Raw genomic sequence first — 23,549 nt, 5'->3', positions numbered from 1 at the left:
GCCTTCAGCTCCCATTTGTCTGCTCGGACAGGACAAGTAAAAAAAAACCAAAACATATCTGCTATGACTTTGCTCTATTAGTCGGTATGAGTATTAGATATTATATTCTATTAAATATTTAGATCCAAATACTCTGAATAACTGCAGAGCTGTATCCAACTTACTGTTTTTAAGTGAATTTATAGAGAAAAGTGTTGCTACTCAACTTCATGAGTTTTTAAAATTTATCTAAAATTTTTAGATTTTAGAAAAATATCAATCTGGTTTTAGGACAAATCACAGAACAGAGACAGCTCTTTTAAAGATTATTAATGATCTTAAAAATTAGACTCACAGAAACTTTCTGTTCTGGTGCTGCTGGATCTTAGATACAGTTGATTGGACAGACGTAGGAGTCTAGTGGGCCTCTCTGGAAATGTTCAGAAGTGGTTTTATTCTTACCTTACAGACCAACACTTTTATGTAAGTATGGATACATGCTCTTCAGCAATCCATGAATTAAGTTGTGGGGTTCCCCAATGGGTCGAATTTGGTTCTACACTGTTTAACTTGTATATGTCTCCTCTTGGTGATGTCATCAGGAGACACGGCATTGACTTTCACAGCTATGCTGATGATACACAACTCTACAATGCTGTATCTCCTGATGACCTTGAACCTATTAACACTCTTAAAATGTATTTTAGATATAAAGTCGTGGAAGGCAGAAAACTTCCTACAGCTCAACCAGGACAAAACTGAAGTTTTAAGTATCGGTTATTTTTTATTTTTTTAAGTTTATTAAGTATCGGTTCTGAAGACGAGAGAAAGGTTTTACAACATCTTCAGAATTTTAAACCTTCTCACTGTGTGATAAACCTGAGCGTACTTTTTAAATCTGAGCTCAATTTTATCCACACATTAAAAATACTGTTAAGACAGGATTTTACCATCTTAAAAACACTGCCAGAGCCGTACAGACTAGCCAGACAGAGAGACAGAGATGGGAAGGACGTGCAACAGATAAGGGTGATTAAGGACAGAGATGGAAAGGTGCTAACAACTCAGGAGAGTGTACAGAAAAGATGGAAGGAGTATTTTGAGGAGCTGATGAACGTGGAAAATGACAGGGAAAGAAGGGAGGAAGATGTGGTTGTTGTGGAGCAGGAAGTAGCAGAGATTGGAAAGGATGAGGTTAGGAAGGCTCTGAAAAGGATGAAGAGCGGAAAGGCCGTTGGTCCTGATGACGTACCTGTGGAGGTATGGAAGTGCTTAGGAGAGACAGCAGTGGAATTTCTAACGAGTTTGTTCAATAGGATTTTAGAGAGTGAGAAGATGCCTGAGGAATGGAGGAGAAGCGTTCTGGTCCCGATCTTTAAGAACAAGGGTGACACGCAGAACTGCAGCAACTATAGAGGAATAAAGTTGATGAGCCACACAATGAAGCTGTGGGAAAGAGTAGTGGAAGCCAGGCTTAGGAAGAAGGTGGAGATTTGTGAGCAGCAGTATGGTTTCATGCCCCGTAAGAGCACCACTGATGCCATTTTTGCTTTGAGAATGTTGATGGAAAAGTACAGAGAAGGTCAGAAGGAGCTGCATTGTGTGTTCGTAGATTTAGAGAAGGCGTATGACAGGGTGCCGAGGGAGGAGCTGTGGTACTGTATGAGGTCGTCTGGAGTGCCAGAGAAGTATGTCAGAGTAGTTCAGGACATGTATGAGAGAAGTATGACGGTGGTGAGATGTGCTGTAGGTCAGACAGAGGAGTTCAAGGTGGAGGTGGGACTACACCAAGGATCAGCTTTGAGTCCTTTTTTGTTTGCTATGCTGATGGACAGGCTGACAGACGAGGTAAGACAGGAATCTCCCTGGACAATGATGTTTGCGGATGACATTGTAATTTGCAGTGAGAGTAGAGAGCAGGTGGAGGAACAGTTAGAGAGGTGGAGGTTTGCTATGGAAAGAAGAGGCATGAAGGTCAGTCGTAGTAAGACAGAATACATGTGTCTGAACGAGAGGGATCAAGGTAGAAGCGTTAGGTTACAGGGGGCTGAGGTGGAGAAGGTGCAGGAGTTTAAGTACTTGGGGTCAACAGTTCAGTGTGATGGGGAGTGTGGAAAAGAGGTGAAGAGGCGAGTGCAGGCAGGTTGGAGCGGGTGGAAGAAAGTGTCAGGAGTGTTGTGTGACAGAAGAGTGCCAGCAAGACTCAAAGGAAAGGTGTACAAGACAGTGGTGAGACCAGCTCTGCTCTATGGGTTAGAGACGGTAGCAGTGAGACAGAGACAAGAGGCTGAGATGGAGGTAGCGGAGATGAAGATGTTGAGGTTCTCCTTAGGAGTGACCAGGTTAGACAGGATAAGGAACGAGTACATCAGAGGGACGGCTCATGTGGCCTGTGTTAGCGACAAAGTCAGAGAAGCCAGACTGAGATGGTTTGGACATGTTCAGAGGAGGGATAGTGGATATATTGGTAGAAGGATGTTGGAGATGGAGCTGCCTGGCAGGAGGGCAAGAGGACGGCCAAAGAGGAGATATATGGATGTCTTAACAGAGGACATGAAGTTGGCTAATGTTAGGGTAGAAGATGTCCATGATAGAGTGAGGTGGAAAAGGATGATTCGCTGTGGCGACCCCTGATGGGAAAAGCCGAAAGAGAAAGAAGAAGAAGAAAAACACTGCCAGAGCCATTACAGTGTAGATACCAAAACAGTTCGGCCTGACACAAATGATGACTTCACACTACGGTTACCCCACTTGGATAAACTACGTAGCGTGGAGATCTGCTCAGGCTCTACATATTTTAATTTCACATTTCCTTTTGTAACCTTCTTTTCCCTCATACGTTGTGTCTGACATTATTCTTTGTAGTGTTTACAGAGAGATTTAGCCACAACCTACTCTGTAAAAAGATCTGTGGCTGTTAAAATGAACCTGCTGCTCTACACGAGTGAACCGTGTCTCTGATCAGAGCAGCCGGACTTGTAACTTCGTGTTTGCAGGTAAGGGAGGGTGCTTTATTACAGTGTGCGGTCCAGAGAAGAGTTTGGACCGCAGTCCGTCCGGCTGTTCTGCGTGAGCAAGCAGAAGTCTCCAGACAAAATAAAGGCTGATGTTATTTCAGTTTAAGTACATCCAAGGATAAATGTTGTTAGCACGTATTAACCTAATCCTTCTTCCTGGTCCGTTCAGTCAATAATAAAGCACTGGTCGCACGGATTTTAAAAACGATATGCAAACAAGCATTTAATAACAATAATAATAGAAATAAAATCATTTTAGAATTTCCTCTCGCTCTGTGCTGCAGTTTTATTTGTTTACAACGGAACTAACTATTTCTTCTTCTACTGATGTACCATAATTTGTCCAGACCAATCGCTATTTTACACGTCATCAGACCAACGTACAGCCAATCAAATAAAAGTATCAAAGTATTCATTGTGTGTGGTTTCATGTGTCATATGTGTTAACGGAGGGGAGAGTGAAGGGTGGGTTGGGTTTCGCAATATTGTTTATGGATTCCTGATCAAAGGAAAAAAAACGACCCAATTACGTAGCCCGGATTGGCGTCACCGGGGCCCCACTCTGGAGCCAGGCCTGGGGTTGGGGCTCGCAGGCGAGCGCCTGGTGACTGGCGCCGGGGCTCTTCCCACGGGCCTCGGTCGGGCACAGCCCGAAGGAGCGACGTGGGACCACTCTCCCATGGGCCCACCACCCGTAGGAGACCTCAAAAGGGGCTGGTGCAATGTGGTTTGGGTGGCAGTCGAAAGGCGGGTGCCTCGGCGACCCAAATCCCGGTCATGGAACTTGGCTTTTGGGACATGGAATGTCACCTCTTTGGGAGCGAAAGAACCTGAGCTGGTGCAAGAGGTTGAGAGATACTGTCTAGATATAGTCGGGCTCACCTCCACACATAGCCTGGCCTCTGAAACTCAGTCCTTAGAGAGGGGTTGGACTCTCTACCACTCTGGAGTTGCTCAAGGTGAGAGGCAGCGGGCTGGTGTGGGTTTACTCGTGAGAAGTGTTGGAGTTCACTCCGGTGGACAGGAGGATTGTGTCCCTCCGCCTCCGGGTGGGGGACAGGTCTCTACCTGTGGTTTCGGCTTACGGGCCAAACAGCAGTTCAGAGTACCAGACCTTCTTGGTGGCTCTCGAAGGGGTACTGGAAAGTACCCCAACGGGGGACTTCAATGCCCACGTGGGCAATGACAGTGGCACCTGGAAGGGTGTAATTGGTAGGAATGTCCCCCCTGATCTGAACCCGAGTAGTGTTTTGTTGTTGGACTTCTGTGCTCGTCATAGTTTGTCCACAACAAACCCCATGTTTCAGCAAAAGGGTGTCCATCAATACACATGGCATCAGGACACCCTAGGAAGGAGGTCAATGATCAACTTTGTAGTTGTTTCAGACGACCTTCGGCCCTGTGTCTTGGACACTCACTCAGGTGAAGAGAGGGGCAGAGCTGTCCACCGATTACTACCTGGTGGTGAGTTGGATTCGCTGGCGGGGAAGGAGGCCGGAAAGACTTGGAAGACCCAAACGTACTGTGAAGGTCTGCTGGGAACGTCTGGCTGAGACCGCCGTTAGGGAAGTCTTTAACTCCCACATCCGGGAGAACCTCAAACAGGTACCGAGGGAGGTTGGGGACATTGAGTCCGAGTGGACCATGTTTTCCACTTCCATTGTTTCTGCTGCTCCTCTGAGCTGTGGTCGCGAGGTCTCTGGTGCCTTTCGCAGTGGTAACCCCCGAACCCAGTGGTGGACACCGGAAGTAAGGGATGCTGTCAAGCTGAAGAAAGAGTCCTAGCAGGCCTGGCTGGCTTGCGGGACTCCAGAGGCAGCCGACAGGTATTTGCAGTCTAAGCAAGATGCGGCCCGGACTGTTGCGGAGGCAAAAACTGGGTCCTGGGAGAAGTTCGGTGAGGCCATGGAGAAGGACTATCGGTTGGCCTCGAAGAAATTCTGGCAAACCGTCCGGCGCCTCAGGAGGGGAAAGCAGTTCTCCACAGGCACCGTTTTCAGTGCAGGTGGGGGGCTGTTGACTTCGACTGGGGACATTGTCGGGTGGTGGAAGGAATACTTCAAGGATCTCCTCAATCCCACTGAATCCCACTCAATCCTTTGAAGAAGCAGAGACTGATGACTTTGAGGTGAGGCTGTCCATTTCCCGGGCTGAAGTCACTGAGGTAGTCAACGAGCTCCTCAGTGGCAAGGCCTCGGGAGTGGATGAAGTCCACCCTGAGTACTTCAAGTCTCTGGATGCTGAACCTCAGATTCAGGAACAACAGTGAGGTTTCCTTCCTGGTGGTGGAACAGTGGCCCACCCTAGCTAGTGTGCTGGAGGGATTGTGGGAGTTCGCTCATCCAGTCCATATGTGTTTTGTGGATTTGGAGAAGGCGCTCGACCGGGTCCCCCGTGGTATCCTGTGGAGGGTGCTCTGGGAGTAAGGGGTCCGGGGAGCCTTGCTGAGGGCTGTCTGGTCTCTGTATGACCGGAGTAGGAGCCCTGACTCCGGCAGGGCTGCCCTTTATCACCGGTTCTGTTCATAGTTTTTATGGACAGAAATTCTAGGCGCAGCCAGGGGCCGGAGGGGGTCTGGTTTGGCGACCACAGGATTTCCTCTCTGCTTTTTGCAGATGATGTTGTCCTGTTGGCTTCATCAAGCGGGGACTTCAAGCGTGCATTGGGGCGGTTTGCAGCCGAGTGTGAAGCGGCTGGGATGAGGGTCAGCACCGCTAAATCTGAGGCCATGGTCCTTGACCGGACAAAGGTAGTTTGCCATCTCTCGGTGGGTGGAGTCTCCCTTCCCCAGGTGGAGGAGTTTAAATAGCTTGGGGTCTTGTTCACGAGTGAGGGAAGACTGGAGCGTGAGATTGACAGGCGGATCTGAGCGGCGTCAGTAGTTTTGCGGTCGCTGTATCGGTCCGTTGTGGTGAAGAGAGAGCTGGGCCAAAAAGCGATGCTCTCAATTTACCGGTCGATCTTCGTTACAATACTCACCTATGGTCATGAGCTGAAGGAACGAGGTCCCGAATACAAGTGGCTGAAATGAGCTTCCTCTGTAGGGTGGCTGGGCGCTCCCTTAGGGATGAGGGGGGGGGTCTCTGTCACCTGCAGAGACCTCGGAGTAGAACCGCTTCTTCTCCACATCCAGAGGGGCCAGTTGAGGTGGCTCGGGCATCTAGTCCGGATGCCCCCCGTGGAGGTGTTTCGGGCATGTCCCACTGGGCGGAGACCCAGGGGAAGACCCAGGACACGCTGGAGAGATTATGTCTGTCCGTTGGCCTGGTAACACCTTGGGGTCCCTCAGAGGAGCTGGAGGAAATGGCTGGGGCGAGGGAAGTCTGGGCATCTTTGCTTAGACTGCTGCCCCCGCGACCCGGTCCTGGATAAGCGGAGGAAGATGGACGGACGGATGGATGGACGGAAAGACCCTTTAATAACTTTCTTGAGGTCAGAAAAGGTATTTTTTGTATTGACAAGAGCTTTGTAAACAGTGCTCTGCTGGTATATGATAAAGAGGGAGCAAAGAAAAGAATATTTTCCTGATATAGTATAAAGACAAAAGGTCATGAGCTATGAGTCATGACCAAAAGAACAAGAGCCGAATACAAGCGGCTAAAATGACCTTCCTCCGTAGGGTGGCTGGGCGCTCCCTTAGAGAAAGGGTAAGAAGCTCTGTCACCCACAGAGAGCTCTGAGTAGAACCGCTTCTCCTCCACATCGAAAGGAGCCAGTTGAGGTGGCTCGGGTATCTAGTCCGGATGCCTCCTTGACGCCTCCTTGGAGGGGTGTTCCGGGCATGTCCCACTGGGTGGAGGCCCTGGGGAAGACCCAGGACACGCTGGAGAGACTACGTCTTTCGGCTGGCCTGGGAACGCCTCGGGGTCCCCCAAAGGAGCTGGAGGAAGTGGCCGGGGCGAAGGAAGTCTGGGCATCACAGCTTAGACTGTTGCCCCCGCGACCCGGTCCCGGATAAGCGGAGGAAGATGAATGGATGTTTATGTTTTTATGTTTTAAATATTAAAGCGCTTCAAGTTGTGCCAGGCACAACTTGATATCAAATGCTTTGATTTGATATTAACTCTCATGTTTACTGCTTTGGTTAAAATATAGAAAAAAAAGTCTACGTTTTCCTCTGCAATCTGCCTCTGGTGGTCATTTTAAGTAATGCGAAATTTGATACTGGTTTGTGTCACAACCACAACTGAAGGTGAGGACTTTGGAATAATACAATATTTCTTGGAATCCTACTGCAAATAAACGTAAGTCATCATTAAACTGATCATTTCTTCATAAAAGGTTCTTTTTATTTTACCACCATCTTTTTCATCACAGGTTTTTTATGTAACTGTGTCCATCTCTTTGTTTTTCTGGCACATGCAAGAACCAACGCCCTGCTATCGTCTGTGTTCAGTACAGATAATCAATCTCCAGCTGTTAGAGGCTGGATCGCTCATAAATTTGGATTTTTCTCTGAATTTCTAACGTTCATTTGCATTTATAATGCTGCTCTAAGAGCAGCAAGCAGCCAAAGAACTGTTGCTGTTCGATGTTTTGATTGAATATGATTCCAGTAAGCATAGCTGGAGCCAAGGCATATCCTGCAACGTGTCTGCTCATCAGACTTTCAAATCTTTTCTGTTTACATTTCTCGCCACACTAATTTGAGAGAAATGAGCCTGCTCAACACAAAGAACAGCATACAAACAAAGCAAATAAGAAAATCAAACAAAAGCAGTCAAAGAACAATATCTTTTGCGTGATTTAAGGAGCAGCATGGAGGTCCTGGGGGCTCAGAGCTCAGAACACGATTGGATGAAAATATATGATCTCACTGTCTGTCTGCACAGACGAACCAGTTCCCATTTCAGGGTTTATGGAGAACAAAATCTAAAAAATTACATAACGGGCAGAGGTTGGACTAGGGTGAGTGGTTCCCATTTATCGTAATTAAAGTCATTCCCCCCAGATCTGCTTTACTGAGAAAAAGTTAGAGAACAAAATGACACCACAGTAATATTTACCTCCTTCAACAGCAAACATGATACAAAACAGAACAAGGCTATAGTGTTCAAAATGTTTTAAACTTCTATCCTAGTGAAAGAAGAAGACCGTGACCAACAGCAGCCCAAGCTCTCCAATGACCCCACTCCAATGAAAATGGTGCTTTTGGTGTTTTTATATGTGTTTGTGTTTTTTTTTCTGATGATGGAGGACATAAACAAATAAAATTAATATTAAAATTGCATTTCTGAGTATTTCTTTACCCAAATCGTTGTTAAACAAGAACAAGGGAAAAAAGCCCATAAAGATTGTATTTGTTTATAGAAAATCCGTTAGTGGGTACAAGCTTCTTGCTCTACCCCATTCTGATCATCCACCTGCAGACAAATACAGCGGTGGACAAAATAGTTGGTACCCCTCAGTTAAAGAAAATAAGTCCACAATGCTCACTGAAATGACTTGAAACCTTCAAAAGTAACAATACATTAAAATTGTGATTGATTGAAAATTAAATAATCAAAATTAGCCAACATTTTTAAGCTAAATTAAGCTAAAAAAATTAGTGTTTGAAATTTTCTTTAACTCTAATAAACTTTATTATTTTTAGCTTCAAATTTTCTCTTTTTAATTTTTAAAACTCAAAATTTCAGTTCAGAGTAAAATGTGCTGACTGAAAAGTAAAAGTGATCAAACAGAGAAAATGACTCCAAGCCATGTTGTTGTCATATTTGTGTTAGGGTTTGGTCTGTAACAACAATATCCAGTGTTGAGACGTACTTTTTCTTTTTTAGCCGTGTAATCTCTGTTGTTGAGAAAAACAGAAAATCGTGTGATCGCTGGGGTATCCGCTGTTTAAATGCCTCGTACAGTTGTAAAGAAGGCAAACCTCCCTGGAAATGCTACAGAGAGCTGATCCTATTGTATATGTTTATCAATATTTATCTGATTTATCTTTTTGGGCAGAGCAGCGTGCTGCTGGCTCAAAATGCTGCATGTTGAAGGCTGCATTTACACTGCAGGTCTTGATGCCCAAATACGATTTTCTGACTATATCCGATTTTTTTGACGACCCGCTTAAATCATCTTTTAAAAGTGACCTGTATCCGATTTTTGCATTTACACTATACAATGCTGAAACTATCAACTATTCCACCTTCCGCGGACCTCCTTCGGACTTTTGTGTGACTGCGGTTGTCATGGAGGTAACGCAGCGACGAAGGAGGGAGGCGTTGCCTTGGGCGCTCCAGGTTTAGGCAGGCGCACGAGAGGGGATGCGCAGGAGAGGGAGAAGGAGGGCTGCTCGGCCGGCTTATGTGCTCCTGCTGAGTTTTGAATGAGGAAGTGTTTGCAGACGTTGTGCTGTACTAACAGTTTGATCCAAGCAAAGAAATAAACGGCTTCTAGCCTGTTCCAGAGCAACGGTGTCCCACTTCATTACTTACCGTTTGTGTCCCGACCGGGACCGGACCAGAAATAACGTAACCTGAGGCTGAAAGGTAACACGCTGACGGGGCTCCAGCTGTCATCGAACAGCAAAATCAGCACAAAAGCACCTTAATAAGTCATGTGATCTCAGTTGGTGGTGTCCTGAGTTGATGTCACTGACGTACGACTCGCATTTACTGGGGAATATCCGATTTGTCTGCTTACATGCCACACGCAAATGCACGTATCTGATTCTTAATATCCGATTTATTTTCACATGTGAATGAGGCCTGAATCCGGTCTGAGAAAATTGGAATCCATGCGTTTTTTCCTGCTTACACGTTCACCGGTCATATCCGATCTGTGCCACATGAGAGGAAAAAATCGGAATTGGGTCACTTGAACCATGCAGTGGAAATGGGGCCGAAGTGGGTGTTGAAGTGCTGATGTTTGAAGCGGCTTATTCAAAGATTTGAACAGTTACAATTGAAAATTACATTTGAATGAGCTGTAAAGGATGAATATGTGTCTATTGTGGCCACTTTGTTAACAAAGACCACTTGAACAGTTAGTGTTTTAATATTCTGGTAGCCATTATCCAAGTTTCCACTGTCAGTAAAAGCACCGAGCTGGAAGCTTCCAGCATCATCATTCTGATTGGTCCTTCTGCTAAGCCCCGCCGCCACACGCCAAAAAGGGGCCAAAGTTTCAAATTTGAAACTTTCAGATTTTAAACCAAAAAAAAAAAGTTTAAAGATTTGTAAACTGAAATAACATTTTAAAAACTGAAATTTAGAGTTTTGAAAGTTAGGTCTTTATTAGAATTGCAGAAAGTTACATTTTTTTAGCTTAACACCCATATTTTAACTTGAATTTTTCAAGTAGTTTTATTAGGGTTTTACATTTTTTTGGCCCTAATTTGATTCAATATTTTATTCTAAATAATATCCATGTGTATGATTTTTGATTTATGTTTTTTTAAGTTATTTTGGCGAGCTATTTTCCTACCTGGAAATGAGACGACTCGATCTGTGATACAGCGGCTTTGAGAAGCCCCTGGCTGCAGTCTGCAGACCGAGGCGTGCTTCAACGTGGGCGGAGTTAAATGCATTAGGCACACCCACTGTATGTGATTTGTCATCACTGTAAAGGTTGACATTCAAAAATACTAAGTGTCTCTGATGGAATTGTTTGCAGACTCTAAATTCTCTTTTCATATTGCTTGATGGTAATAATCATTACAGTGCCGTGGTGCAGCGGTAGGACGGTCGACCCATGATCGTACGATTGCAGGTTTGATTCCCACCTTGCACGCCCATTTGTCGAAGTGTCCTTGGGCAAGACACTGAACCCCACCTTGCCTCTGGTGGGAGGTTGGCGCCAGTGTTTGGCAGCGGAGTGTGTGAATGTGTGTGTGCATGGGTGAATGGGTTTGTGACTGTAAAGCGCTTTGGGCCTTTGAAATAGCGTAGAAAGAGCTATATAAGTATACGCCATTAACCACTTACCATATTATAAATAAATAAATTCAAGTAAAGTTAGTCCGGATTTTGCTTCTTTTTCCAGTGTCACTCATTTCTGTATGTTATTGTGTTGATGTCGTCTCTTCTAGTCTTCTTGTTGCATCTGGCGATCTGTTCCATTCACGCTGCGCTGCTTCACGTGGAACGAGCTTTCGCTACCCTACCCCCCTGCTCAGCACAAACATGTATTGTCAAATAATGAGCGGCTTGAAGAGAAAAACAAGTACGAAAGAGTGAAGGACAGTTAAAAAACGGTTCCCATGAAGAAGCCGGATTTGTCGTTTGCTTTAAAGAGCCTAGCAATCGGTCATCGCAGCAGCCGTATCCACAATCGTGCGGTCTAGTTCATATTAATGTTGTTTGGATTTGCCTGCGACTATCCACGAGAACTGTGATGAACTTGTGAGCGGCGTTTATACTTTTCAAACAACAGGATCGTCTGCTAGGTCTAAATAGAAATCACAGGCATTCTCGAAACCGCAAAGCTACCACCAAGCAACGTAACCAAAAAAGAAATGGCAGCCATCTACAATTTAAAACACAATAGAGAAATCACAATTTCACCAGCCGATAAGACAGAACCACAGTCATGATGGACACAGAACAGTACGAAAAACCAATGAAAGAGATGCTTCGAGACCAGAATACCCATGAAAGACCCCACAGAAGCAAGAAGAAAAAACTCAAGACTATACTAAAACAGCGCCAGGAAGAAAAGAAAATAGATCAACAAACGTACAACCACCTCATACCAACAGCCAGTATTATCCCCATACTATGGCACACCAAAAATACATAAACCTGGAGCACCACTATTGCCCCTCAGAGACAGCATTGGATCAGTAACATACAACTTATCCAAATTCATTGCCGACTTATTGAAACCCCTCCTAGGAAACACAGACCACCATTGTGAGAATGCAAAACAGCTAGAAGAACCATCCATCCATCCACTTTAGAAGAACATAAACACTCCCCTGAGCACAGGTGGTAGCTCACCTTTGCACTAATAGTTTGCGTGATTGAATGAAATATTTCACACTAGATGGTTTGAAGGCACAAGTATGCGTGTCTGAACATTAATTGTATTGTGTACATGTTATCATGTGAACGTTTTTGGTATGTTTATAACATTTGAGTGTGTGTGTGGACAGGCCCCGCCCTTATAGACTTGGATTACACCTGAACCTCACTGTAATGATTATAATTATCAACCAACTTGTTGCTTTATGCTGCTCCATGGTTTTACCCCCCCCCCCCCCCCCCCCCCCCACCTCTATAATCACCTTCCTATCCCCCTCTCTCTAACATCCCTCTCTCTTCTTCCCTTCTTTTCTTTTCCGTCCGGTCCAACACAAAAGATTTTCAAATATGATTAAAATAAATAAAGTTTGGCCTCGATTACAAAAGGGGTTTATTCAGACATACCTCTGGTTTGTCAGAAGATTCATAACCCCTGTTGTTAAAGTAAAAGACAGCCCATGAAATGAAGGGATTGTGTTTAAAAAATGCTTTAGTTTTTCACATTTTTATGCAATCTTTTTGTTCAACCCATGGAATAAAAGCTGAAAGTCTGCACTTCAATTGCATCTGAGTTGTTTTAAATTCACTGTGGAGGCCTTCAGCTCTCATCTGTTTGCTCAGCTGTTGGACAGGAGAAGTAAAACTTAAAAAAATTCTGAAGAAACGTACAAATCACATGGTAAATGATTTCGCACAACTACTCAGCTTGATCACTACATCCACCTATTTTCATTTCCGAAACGCCATCTATAGACAAGGAAGGCTTTCCCATGGAGGACCCACTGTCAGCCACAATGTGCAGCTACTTCATGGAAGATCTGGAGAAAAAAAGCAATAACATCTTCACCAGACACTGCCGTCCAACCCTATGAAAACGCTATCTAGATGACATTCTGGAAAAATACGTGGATATATGACGAGTTGGGAGTATGTATTGGCTACAACGACAAGAGCGGCATCATTTAAAGTAGAGGCACCCATCGTATTAGTTTTGCGTCTAGTTCGGATCTGGATCCAGGCCTGCATGACCCAGCGTCTGGGTCTGGATCTGGACCGCAGTCCGCTAGTTAGTGACCCCTGGTATTGGCCCTTTAAGAAAAATGATAATTTGTTGTTAATTTGCTGTATCAGATCCCATTTTTTGTGCTGAGGAAGAAAAGGGGTTTCCAAAAATACCATTAAGCAGCAAAGTCTCACATACCCACATTTCCTCTCCACTTTGAAACGCTTTTTTGGTGCCACTTTAGGACCACCCCTTCTTTGAGTGACTGCTCTGCTTTTTTCAGTGATACATAATTGAGGGAAATTCTGTTGTTGTTTCATTGTAATTTTAGAGTAAAGATGATGTGAGGAGAATAAGCCCATTTTAAATTTCTTCACAGCAAGAAGGCCCTGCTTTAAATCCCGGCTGGGTCCTTTCTGTGTGGAGTTTGGATGTTCTCCCTGAGTGGGTTTTCTCCAGGTACTCTGGCTTCCTTCCATAATTCAAAAACATCCTTCATAGGTTAACTGGTGACTTTAAAGTCTTCCAAGGTGTGCATGTGTGAGTGTGTGTGGGAGTTACTGTGCCTTTTGACAGACTGGTGACTTGTCCGGTGTGTACTTCGCCTTCACCCAATAGGCCTCGGCAGACCCATTATAGATACGAATAAATTCATCACAAATCAAACGATGTACTTTGCTGGATTTGTTTTTACATTCTGTCTCTCACAGATGTAGTGTATCAATGAATCAAAGATTGACAAATACTTTTTTTGACCCATCGCGTTTTCTATTTAACTTATCCAAAAATCAGAATATAGTGGGTTATCAGAAGACAATGAACAAACATAATTTGTGTCTCTAACCTGGTGGACTCCATCACTGGCAGTGTAGACAGAGCGCAGCTGCTTAAGGTGGTCTCTGGTATGACTCAAACTTCTCAGGGTTTCAAACATGTCCTCCACAGCAGAGTGAGCTCTTTCTGTGGTCAGTTCCTCAGCATTTGAACAGCCTAGAAAAGGAAACACCAAACTTTTAGTCGTTTTTTTTTAAATATCTAAAATGAAGTTAGATGCTCCACACACAGACACACAACTGTTTTGAGATTTTTCATAACATTCTTCATCAGAAATATCAAGTAAAACAGAATATATCAGCATAAATCTGTTTAACTTTATGCTTTCTTACTCAATTTATGTAATAAATTGTGTTCATTTGGATTTTTTGATCAAGAGTTCTTTACTTTTTTTAGTAGAAAAGCATTCAAGATTTTTCATTCAGTCTTTGTTTGATAGTTCACAGGTCCTTCAGGTTTTAATCTATAGAAGAAAAACACAGACAGGCTGACTGAATGTCTGCAGGCCGGTGCAGGGGATCAAACTCACTAAATGCTGCTTCAGGGCTGAGAGCACAAAGGGGAACACATGGAAACCAAAACAGCTGGATAAAATGTGGAGCGCTGCTTTTTGTGGGTCATTTTCTGCTCTAGGTGTGCACTGAAACCATTTAGCAAAAGAAATGTGGAGGGAGGGAACAAGAAAGGCTTTGTCTGGCCAGGAATACTGCAGTGGGAGAGAGTTGCTGTGAAGGAAGGAGAAGGAGAGAGTTGCTGTGAAACGAAACCAAGATGACACTGCAACGTGAGGTGGAGGAGACTCCGAGAAAGTTGGGGGAGGACAGTGAAGTAAGAGGTGAGGGGGTCAGACATGAGCTTATACAGCAGAATGAGCAGAGTTGCTCTATTGGCCCATTTTGATTCTGCCTTTTTCATTGGAAGACCAGCAGTGTGTTGCTGTAGGAGTAACCGCAAACACGAAAACTGAAACAGCACAAAACAAACACAAACAAGCCTGCAGGCCAACTGTAACACATCAAAGCAAAGCTGCTTTTAAGTCAACAGTCTGATTCAGTGACAGACTGGCTCACACATACAGTCAGAACAGGTCTTAGCCAGGGGAGGGTAGCTGTGTGGAGTACAGTAAGCAGAACACGCTGTAGAACCATGCTAAGATCAAAGGAACCATTCACCGTGTTCTGGCATATTTCCACTGACTGAAACCTAAAGCTCCTGCTTCCTGTCAGACCTGAGCTCCGTTTGGGTCTTTGTGGAGGATTATGGTAGTTCAAGCTGGGACAATCAGGAAGCAATTTACAGTACATGACCAAAACACTAAGATATGGAAGAATTTAAAGAGAAACTAGACAAATACAATTTCTCAGCTCGGTGTTTGCCATGAGACTGGGAGGTGGTGGGCTCAAGTCCATGGTAGGATCACATCAAACACTGTAAAAAGATGGGATCCAAAAATGAAAAATCTGTACGAGACGCCAACATCTCACCTTCATGATCCGTACTTACCGCTCTGTGTAGCACAACCTTTAACTCGGATCATTGCCGTAGAAAGATTTGCGCGGTTTCACACTACGGGCTTGCAGAGCAGTCGACAACCTTGTTTTTTCAGACAGGTTTGTCCATTTCTTGCTTGCAGACAGCCTGTATCCGCCCATAAGGGCAGATGTGACAAAGGTCTACCCGCTGATACCAAGGTCATTTGAACCAACTTTTTCTTGTGTGGTTGTTTTATTTCAAACATCTTAAGGACTTTTCCAGAGTGAGCAGCACACTCAGTGTTGTGCTGCAGATTTAGGTTTGGACTTTTAGGCCTTTCTTTATTGGATCCAGTCAGAAGAGAACATCCTGATTAGATCCCTGTCTTGCAGCAGAACCAAAGTGTGCTTTGGCTTCAGGTCACAAACTGACATTCTTTTTCACTAGTTTCTGGCAGTGCCCAAAATATCTGGTTACATCAGACACACCATGTTAGATCCTAAAGCTGGACACAGCCCCTCAACCATCACATCACCACTAAATGAACACTTCTTTATTAAAACACTGCGTTTGTGTGACTGCAAATGTCTCATCAGTCCATTAGTAGTTGTCCAAATGCTTTGAGGAAAATCCAGATGCTTTTGTCAAATGTGGGACGATTCTTTGTGCCATTTCTTTCTTTCTTATTTCCTTGCAATTTTCCATGGTTTGTATTTTCCAACAGTCTCACCAACTCTGATCTCAAGTGAATCAAGTGAGGCCTGCACTTTTTTGTTTTTTGTTGACCTCCTGGATCTTCAACACTTTCTCAGCATTTGTTTGTCGTGAGAAGGTTCTCCACTTTTTCCTTTTGTGAATAATAGCTCTGTCTGTCTATTTCAGAGTCTCCTCTGATGGGACATATAAAAATAAAATTGATAATTAAAAAAGAACAACAAGCAATAAATCATTTGGAACGTTTTTTCTTGGGTTACTTTTTAAATGTGTTGGTCTGAAATGTTTAGGTTGGACAAATGTGAGAAAGAAAATTCTATCTTTAGTGGAGGTTACTGTTGGTGTACAAATAACTGAATAGAATTCATCTGGAACGTTTCTTCTGGTCATTCGCTTGAAACTTCTCAAACGAACTGCTCATGTTGTCAGTGTCTTGCAACAGAGATGATTGACTTTGTTTTTAGAGATGAGTGATTTCTTTGTGAACAGAGACTGTGGGGACAGAGAAGAACAAACTGAAGATTGATAAATCATGAACAAATCAGAGACTTTCTCCTGAGTGCAATAACAGACTATTTAGATACAGTTTTAAAGCTTAAGTATTTCCAAAGAATATGCAGTTTTCAAAAACTGAAATGAAGGGGAGCCACAAGAATGGATCAAAATAAGGAAGCTGAGTGGTGGACACAGAGCTGGAACCTTGAAGGTATGAAGTGGAGACTTCTAGATTTAGATGGCATGTTTCTGTAGGATTAAAGGAACTTTTGGAACACAAAGTCTTGGACATGTGGACCCAAACCTAGGACAAGAACTGCTGTTCTGAGAAGCAGCTCAAGTAACCAGAGTCTTCTCTTCCTCAAAGAGCACACATGCCTTCAACATAAGCTGAGGAGAGTTAAGCTCTAACTCCATTCTTATATAACTGCCAAAGAACTCAAAGTTGTTAGAGAGTAATCTTTGAATTCTGCAGATAGAACGTAACACAGAACATGTGGTGGAAATTTGACCCGGGTCTGTGGAACAGAAACTGATGAAGTGCGAGAACATCAACAGCGTACTCCTCACGCAAACTGTCATAAAGCTGAAAAGGAAACTAAAGTGTATTTGGTCTGTTTCATTTGGCCCATGATACAGTAAATGTGGAAGACGTCAACGGCGGCATATATCAGGTAATATTCACTGAGCAGCTTGACTTTATCATGGCTCGGTCTCTGTTTTCCCCCCATTTCTGATGGTTCTCCCCTGTTCCTCTATAGATGATATCAGGTTAAGCTTGGCAAGTCTTTGTTTGGAGTCTATCTCGGCAGGAATGTGACATGTCTGGCTCGCTCTCTCATGCGTCTCAGACTGAAAGGTAAAGGCTTGAGAAATAAAGCAGGACTGAGTCAGATGTGGATCTTTTCGTGCAGATACCCGCAGATGAGCAATGCAAACAAAAAATATTAGAACTAAGCATTCATACAGTGAAAGGTACCAAAATGAAAGAAACTGCAGCTCCGTGTCCCGCTTTGGATGGAGTGAATGGGTAAAAGTGTGTGTACTGCTTAGCACAGGGCGAGGGGTGAGATGGGAGGGGCTGCTGTATTCAGCAGTTGCGTGACTGCTGCTGCAGAGCTAGATGACTTGTGGCCTAACTACACAGTGGAGGTCCAGGACGAGGTGTGGTGGGGTTGTGGCGGCGAGCGGCTGGATGCAGGTCTGCAGTAGGATGTTGATCATGGCATCAAAAAGAGAGAGGGAACAGGACGAGGTGTTGATCCGCTAACATCCAGTCTGGCTGTGAGAGCGGGAACACCTGCGTTTGCATTCATGTCACGAGGCGTCGCCATGCTTCGCACCACTGTAGCGCCAGAAAGCCCTCGTGTTTCTCACTCAAATATGTGGGCATGTTCCGGTTTGCCCAAATGTTCAAGCATGATTTTCCTTTCAGATTAACTGATGGTTCAGTCATTTGCACAGCCCTTTCCTGAAAGGTTTATCCTGCCACGCATTTCCTTTCCAAAAGACTTGAGTACAGCAATCAGCATCAGGTAATGGCCGTGGACTGACTCAGCACCACAGTCTGCTGCTGAGAGCCAGAAAGGTTAGGAACAAAGAAAACCATGTTTACTCATATTACAATGAGCAACACCAGCGCTGGGAGCAAGCAGCTGATGGAGGGTCCTTTAATGGACCCAACAGAGCTGGAGGTGAGCAACACCCTCTTCATGAGGTTTGAACCGATCTAGTGACGCTCTGATGGTGGAGAGCACCAACCAGAGGAATGCATCACTAATGAACCGAGCTGAGGAGAGACCGAGAAAGAAAGGAAAAAATAATGGCAAACATGAAGATGAAAAGTGACTAATGCAGGTTGTTTTAAGGCCAACAAGGATTCAAGAGTTTCTAGGACACATTACACTTAGACCATGACTTTTATGACAAGCTTTTAATCAAAAAAACTGTTGAATGGAATGTTTGGAATGTATGTATTAAGTAAGGGTTAATGGCCGACGAAGTGTGCGGTTATTATTTTTTAATGCACGCCGTGGAAGCCTTCGCGGAGGCCACCGCTGCAGTCAAGTTTCGGCGATATATATAAGCTTGAATAAAGCATCAGTTCAGAGAGCAAGTTCTCCTCTTACCGCTTGTTTTTGTCCAGATGATGAAGCAAAAGGTTGTTTTAAAGAAGCCGGCGCAGTGATACAAAACATTTAAGCTAGGTGACCGAACTTCTTTTTTCACCGTGCGGTTATCAGGTTTTAATGCATACCCAGCAGCCAATCAGAATCGAGTATTCAACCGGACCATGGTATAAATGAATGGAGTGTATTTACTGTGTATTTGAACTGTATATTGTGAAATCTGAGCACAGGTGATGGTGTGAGAAATGTAAATAGGATGCAATGTTTAAAAGGGAGCAAATAATTATAAGAATTGTTTTCTTCAATTCTGCTCCCTTCTAATCATGAAAATGTTCAATATTTAAGACAAACATGTAAACATTTGGACATCAGTATTTATTTTTTTTTTAACGGTTGCGCCAACTGAAGTGGCAGCAAGTTCGTGTAGCGCTGTGTTTTTGCTGTTAAAAGTAGCTTTTTGTGCTTTTTCTTCTCATCATTTTTGACCGAAATGTGCATCTACAAATACTCGAGAGATATCCTCCTTCAATTACGACACACATCGAACGGATGTAAACATCCGATTCCTCCGGAGATTAAGAAGCCCTTCCGTGGATGCCGTTCTGGGGCTAAACTAAAGGCTAGAAGGTGGAGAAACAAGCCCTTCGTCCCATCGATTATCATGGGGAATGTAAACTCTCTACAGAACAAGTGTGAGGAGCTGGTCGCCTTGATAAGAACTGACGAGGCATACCGTGTGAGTTTATATCTGCTCACAGAGAGCTGGCTGACTGACGTGATCCCCGACTCAGCTGTTAGCATCCCCGGCTACGCACTCGTCAGAGCGGACAGAGAGGTGGAACTATGCGGAAAAACGAAGGGCGGTGGACTTTCTGTGCTGGTCAGCAACAAGTGGTGCCATCCCGGTCACATTACGGTCAAAAGCAAGATCTGCACTCGTGATGTGGAGCTCTTGGTGATCGGTATAAGACCATACTATCTTCCACGAGAGTTTTCCAACGTAGTCGCCATCGTTGTTTCGTCAGCGTGTGACGTCATCCAGGAAGTGGCTGCGAGGGCTCAGTCTGCACACCCAGAGTCGCTCATCATAATATCAGGGGACTTCAATCATGTTGATGTGAGCTCTCACTTAGGGGTTTTCACACAATATGTGAACTGTCCAACTAGACACAAAAACACTCTGGACCTGTGTTATGTGAATTTAAGATCTGCCTACACTGCAGTGGCTCTACCCCCCCTTGGTAGGTCTGATCATAACCTCATTCAGCTCAGACCATCATATAAGCCATGTGTGATGAGGCTGCCTAAAGCTACCAGATCCTTTAGGCAGTGGACTCCTGAGACAGCAGCCATGCTAAGGGACTGTTTTGAATCCACTGACTGGGACTTGCTGGTGGGAGACAGTGACAGTGACATCGATCAGGCTGTGGTGTGTGTCACTGATTACATCCACTTCTGTACAGATGTGGCAGTGCCTCTGAAAAAAGTACGCTGCTTTCCCAATAACAAGCCGTGGATTAAAAGCAGTATGAAGCACCTGTTAAACCTGAAGAAGCAGGCCTTTAAGACTGGTGATCGGCACAAAGCAAGGGTGGCTCAACATGATCTAAGAAGAGCCATAAGGCGCGCCAGGAGGGATGACAAATCTGGGCTTGAGATGAAGCTGCAGAATAAGAACACTAGGGAGGTATGGAGCGGCATGAGAACCATTACTGGCTTTAAGGAGAGGGGATGGACTGTGCCTGGTGATGTGGCCAAGGCGGATGAGTTCAACCATTTTTATAATAGGTTTGACTCAGTACACGCTCACCCATGCCCAACCATCAGTGACTCTTCCACCTCTGCTGCTGTGACTGTGACCGGCTCCCCTTTTCCACCCAGTGACAGATCCTTGACTTCTGCTGCTGTGACTGGTTCCTCTACTCCACCAAGTGGCGGCTCCTACACCTCTGCGGCTGTGACCTGCTCTTCTCCTCCACCCAGCAGCGCCTGCTCCAGCTCCAGCCCTGATGCTGTAACACCTATAAGAATAGAGGAAGTGTGCATAGAGCTCAGGAGGCTCAATGGTTGGAAATCTGCTGGTCCTGATGGAATATCACCACGGTTGCTAAAGGACTGTGCGTCAGAGCTGGCTGTGCCTCTTCAAACCATCTTTAACAGGAGTCTTCAGACAGGATGTGTCCCTGGCTTGTGGAAGACCTCATGCCTTGTTCCAGTGCCCAAGGTGACAAGGCCTGCAGGGATGAAGGACTATAGACCAGTTGCCCTAACATCTGTCATAATGAAGACTTTTGAGAGGCTACTACTCCGGAGGCTCAAACCCCAGGTGGAGGGGGCACTGGACCCCCTTCAGTTTGCCTATCAGGACAGTATGGGAGTGGAGGATGCAGTCCTTTATATGGTCCATAGGGTGCTCTCCTTTCTGGAAGGGACTGGCAGATATGTGAGGGTGATGTTTTTCGATTTCACAAGTGCCTTTGATACAGTCCAGCCTCAGCTGCTGAAGAGGAAGCTCGAGAGGATGGGAGTTGATCCAGGTTTTGTTTGCTGGATCCACAACTATCTGACTCTTAGGTCACAGTTTGTCCGACTAGGAGACTGTGTATCTGGGACATTGAGGAGCAACACCGGAGCACCACAGGGAACTGTACTATCGCCTTTTCTCTTCACACTCTACACTGCTGACTTTAATTATGCATCTGCAGCTTGTCATGTCCAGAAGTATTCGGACGACACTGCTATTGTGGCGTGTGTAAAGGGAGGGGATGAGAGTGAGTACAGGGAGCTCATCACCAGATTCACCTCCTGGAGCAGGGACAATGGTCTTGTGCTGAACATATCAAAGACCAAGGAGATGATTATTGACTTTAGTAGGAAGTCCTCCCACCATCCAGTGATCATTGATGGAGGGGGAATCGAGGTGGTTGACTCCTACAAATACTTGGGTGTGCACCTTGACCACAAACTGGACTGGTCGGAGCAGGCTCATGCTCTGTATAAGAAAGGGCAGAGTATGCTGTTCTTTCTGAGAAAGCTGAGGTCCTTTGATGTATGTACTGACATGTTGCTCCTCTTTTATCAGTCGGTTGTGGCGAGTGCTGTCTTCCATGGGGTTGTCTGCTGGGGTGGCAGTATGACCACGAGGGATTGCACTCGATTGGACAAACTGATTAAGAGATGTGCATCTGTGATCGGGAGGAGGGTGGACTCTCTGGGATCTGTGCTGCAGAAGAGAATGAGGGCTTTGACTCAGAGCATCCTGGACAATCCCAGACATCCTTTGCACAACACAATGTCAGGTCAGAGGAGCACACGGAGTAATAGACTCCTTTCACTGCGCTGCAGGACAGAGCGCTTTAAGAACTCATTTGTTCCTACAGCTATCAGGCTGTTTAATGAACCTGCCTGATATGAACTGATATTATTTTGTGAACTGTCTTTTTACTGTTGTTTGTTGTGTGTGGTTGTGTGTTTTGCTACCGGACACCTGAATTTCTCCTTTGGGAGATTAATAAAGTTTATATCTATCTATCTGTCAATTTTCATGAAAGGAAGAAATAAATAAATGAAATCAAATGAAACAAAATAAAATGTAAAAAGGACCTGGTTATTTCTAAATAACGTTCCACCTCCTTAAAGACCCTCTGATAAAAATTGTGTTTTTTGTGAGGTTCAGGGGCCAGGGTGGGTTAGTTTGTTTCGCATTCTAGATTGGTTGTGGGGTTTCCGGGTTCTTTGGGCCTTTATTTTGGTTACTTCCAGGTTCTCCCGTTTGTGTTGTCTCCACCTTTACTTCTGTTTATGAATTGCACCTGTTCGCACACCTGTTTATCATCATTGCTGTGTATTTAAGTTCCTCTACCCAGTGTCTGTCACGGGATCGTTTTGCATTCTTTGTACTTCGAGTGTCTGCTTCGAGATTAAAGGGAAGATAGAAAAACTTTGATTCAACGTAGCACTGTGTTCCTGCTTTTGCATCCACGCGTCAAGCCTGACATTTTTGGTGTTTTTAACAAGTTCTGGTGTTTTTTTTCTCATGATGGAGGACATCCATCCATCCCATCATCCATCCATCCATCTACCTACCATCCATCCATCTATCTATCATCCATCTATCCATCCATCTATTTATCATCCATCTATCCATCCATCCATCCATCCACCATCCATCCATCTATCAATCCATCTATCTGTCCATTCATCCATCCATCATCCATCCATCTATCCACTATCCATCCATCTGCCATCCATCCATCTATAATCCATCAATCCCTTTATCCATCCATCTACCATCCATCTATCCATTCATCCACCCATCCATCCACCTATCATCCATCCATCCATCCATCTATCATCCATCATCATCCACCTATCATCCATCCATCCATCCATCTATCATCCGTATATACATCTACCTACCATCCATCCATCCATTTACCCCATCCATCTATCATCCATCCTTCTACCATCCATCCATCGATCTATCATCCATCCATCCATCTATCATCCATCCATCCATCCATCCATCCATCCATCCATCCATCATTTATCCATCCATCTATCATCAATCCATCCATCCATCTATCATCAATCCATCCATCCATCTATCATCCATGCATCCATCCACCATCCATCATCCGTATATCCATCTACCCACCATCCATCCATCTATCTATCATCCATCTATCCATCCACCATCCATCCATCTATCTGTTATCCATCCATCCATCCATCATCCATCCATCGATCCATCTACCATTCATCCATCCATTTACCATCCATCCATCTATCATCCATCTACCAACCATCCATCTATCATCAATCTATCATCCATCAATCCATTCATCCATCTACCTACCATCCATCTATCATCCATCTATCTCTCATCCCTCCATCCGCCATCCATCCATCTATCATCCGTATATCCATCCAGCCATCCATTTATCCA

At 44.6% G+C, this 23,549-nt stretch overlaps 1 protein-coding gene across 1 annotated transcript in view; it reads right to left on the bottom strand.

The window, feature by feature from the left end:
- The window catches only part of scfd2 (sec1 family domain containing 2), a 124,505-nt gene that overhangs the window by 12,833 nt on the left and 88,123 nt on the right, over positions 1-23,549 (bottom strand). The window contains exon 6 of the mRNA XM_004067569.5: positions 13,801-13,946. Within this exon, the coding sequence (XP_004067617.1) occupies positions 13,801-13,946 (146 nt within the window). The remainder of the gene's footprint in view (positions 1-13,800; positions 13,947-23,549) is intronic.

This window comes from Oryzias latipes, chromosome 4 (assembly GCF_053564925.1).
Source record: "Oryzias latipes strain Hd-rR chromosome 4, Olatipes_Hd-rR_3.1".
NCBI classification, from domain to species: Eukaryota; Metazoa; Chordata; class Actinopteri; order Beloniformes; family Adrianichthyidae; genus Oryzias; species Oryzias latipes.
The sequence above is the reverse complement of the archived record's forward strand: the minus strand, read 5'-3'. Positions and strand labels throughout refer to the sequence as shown.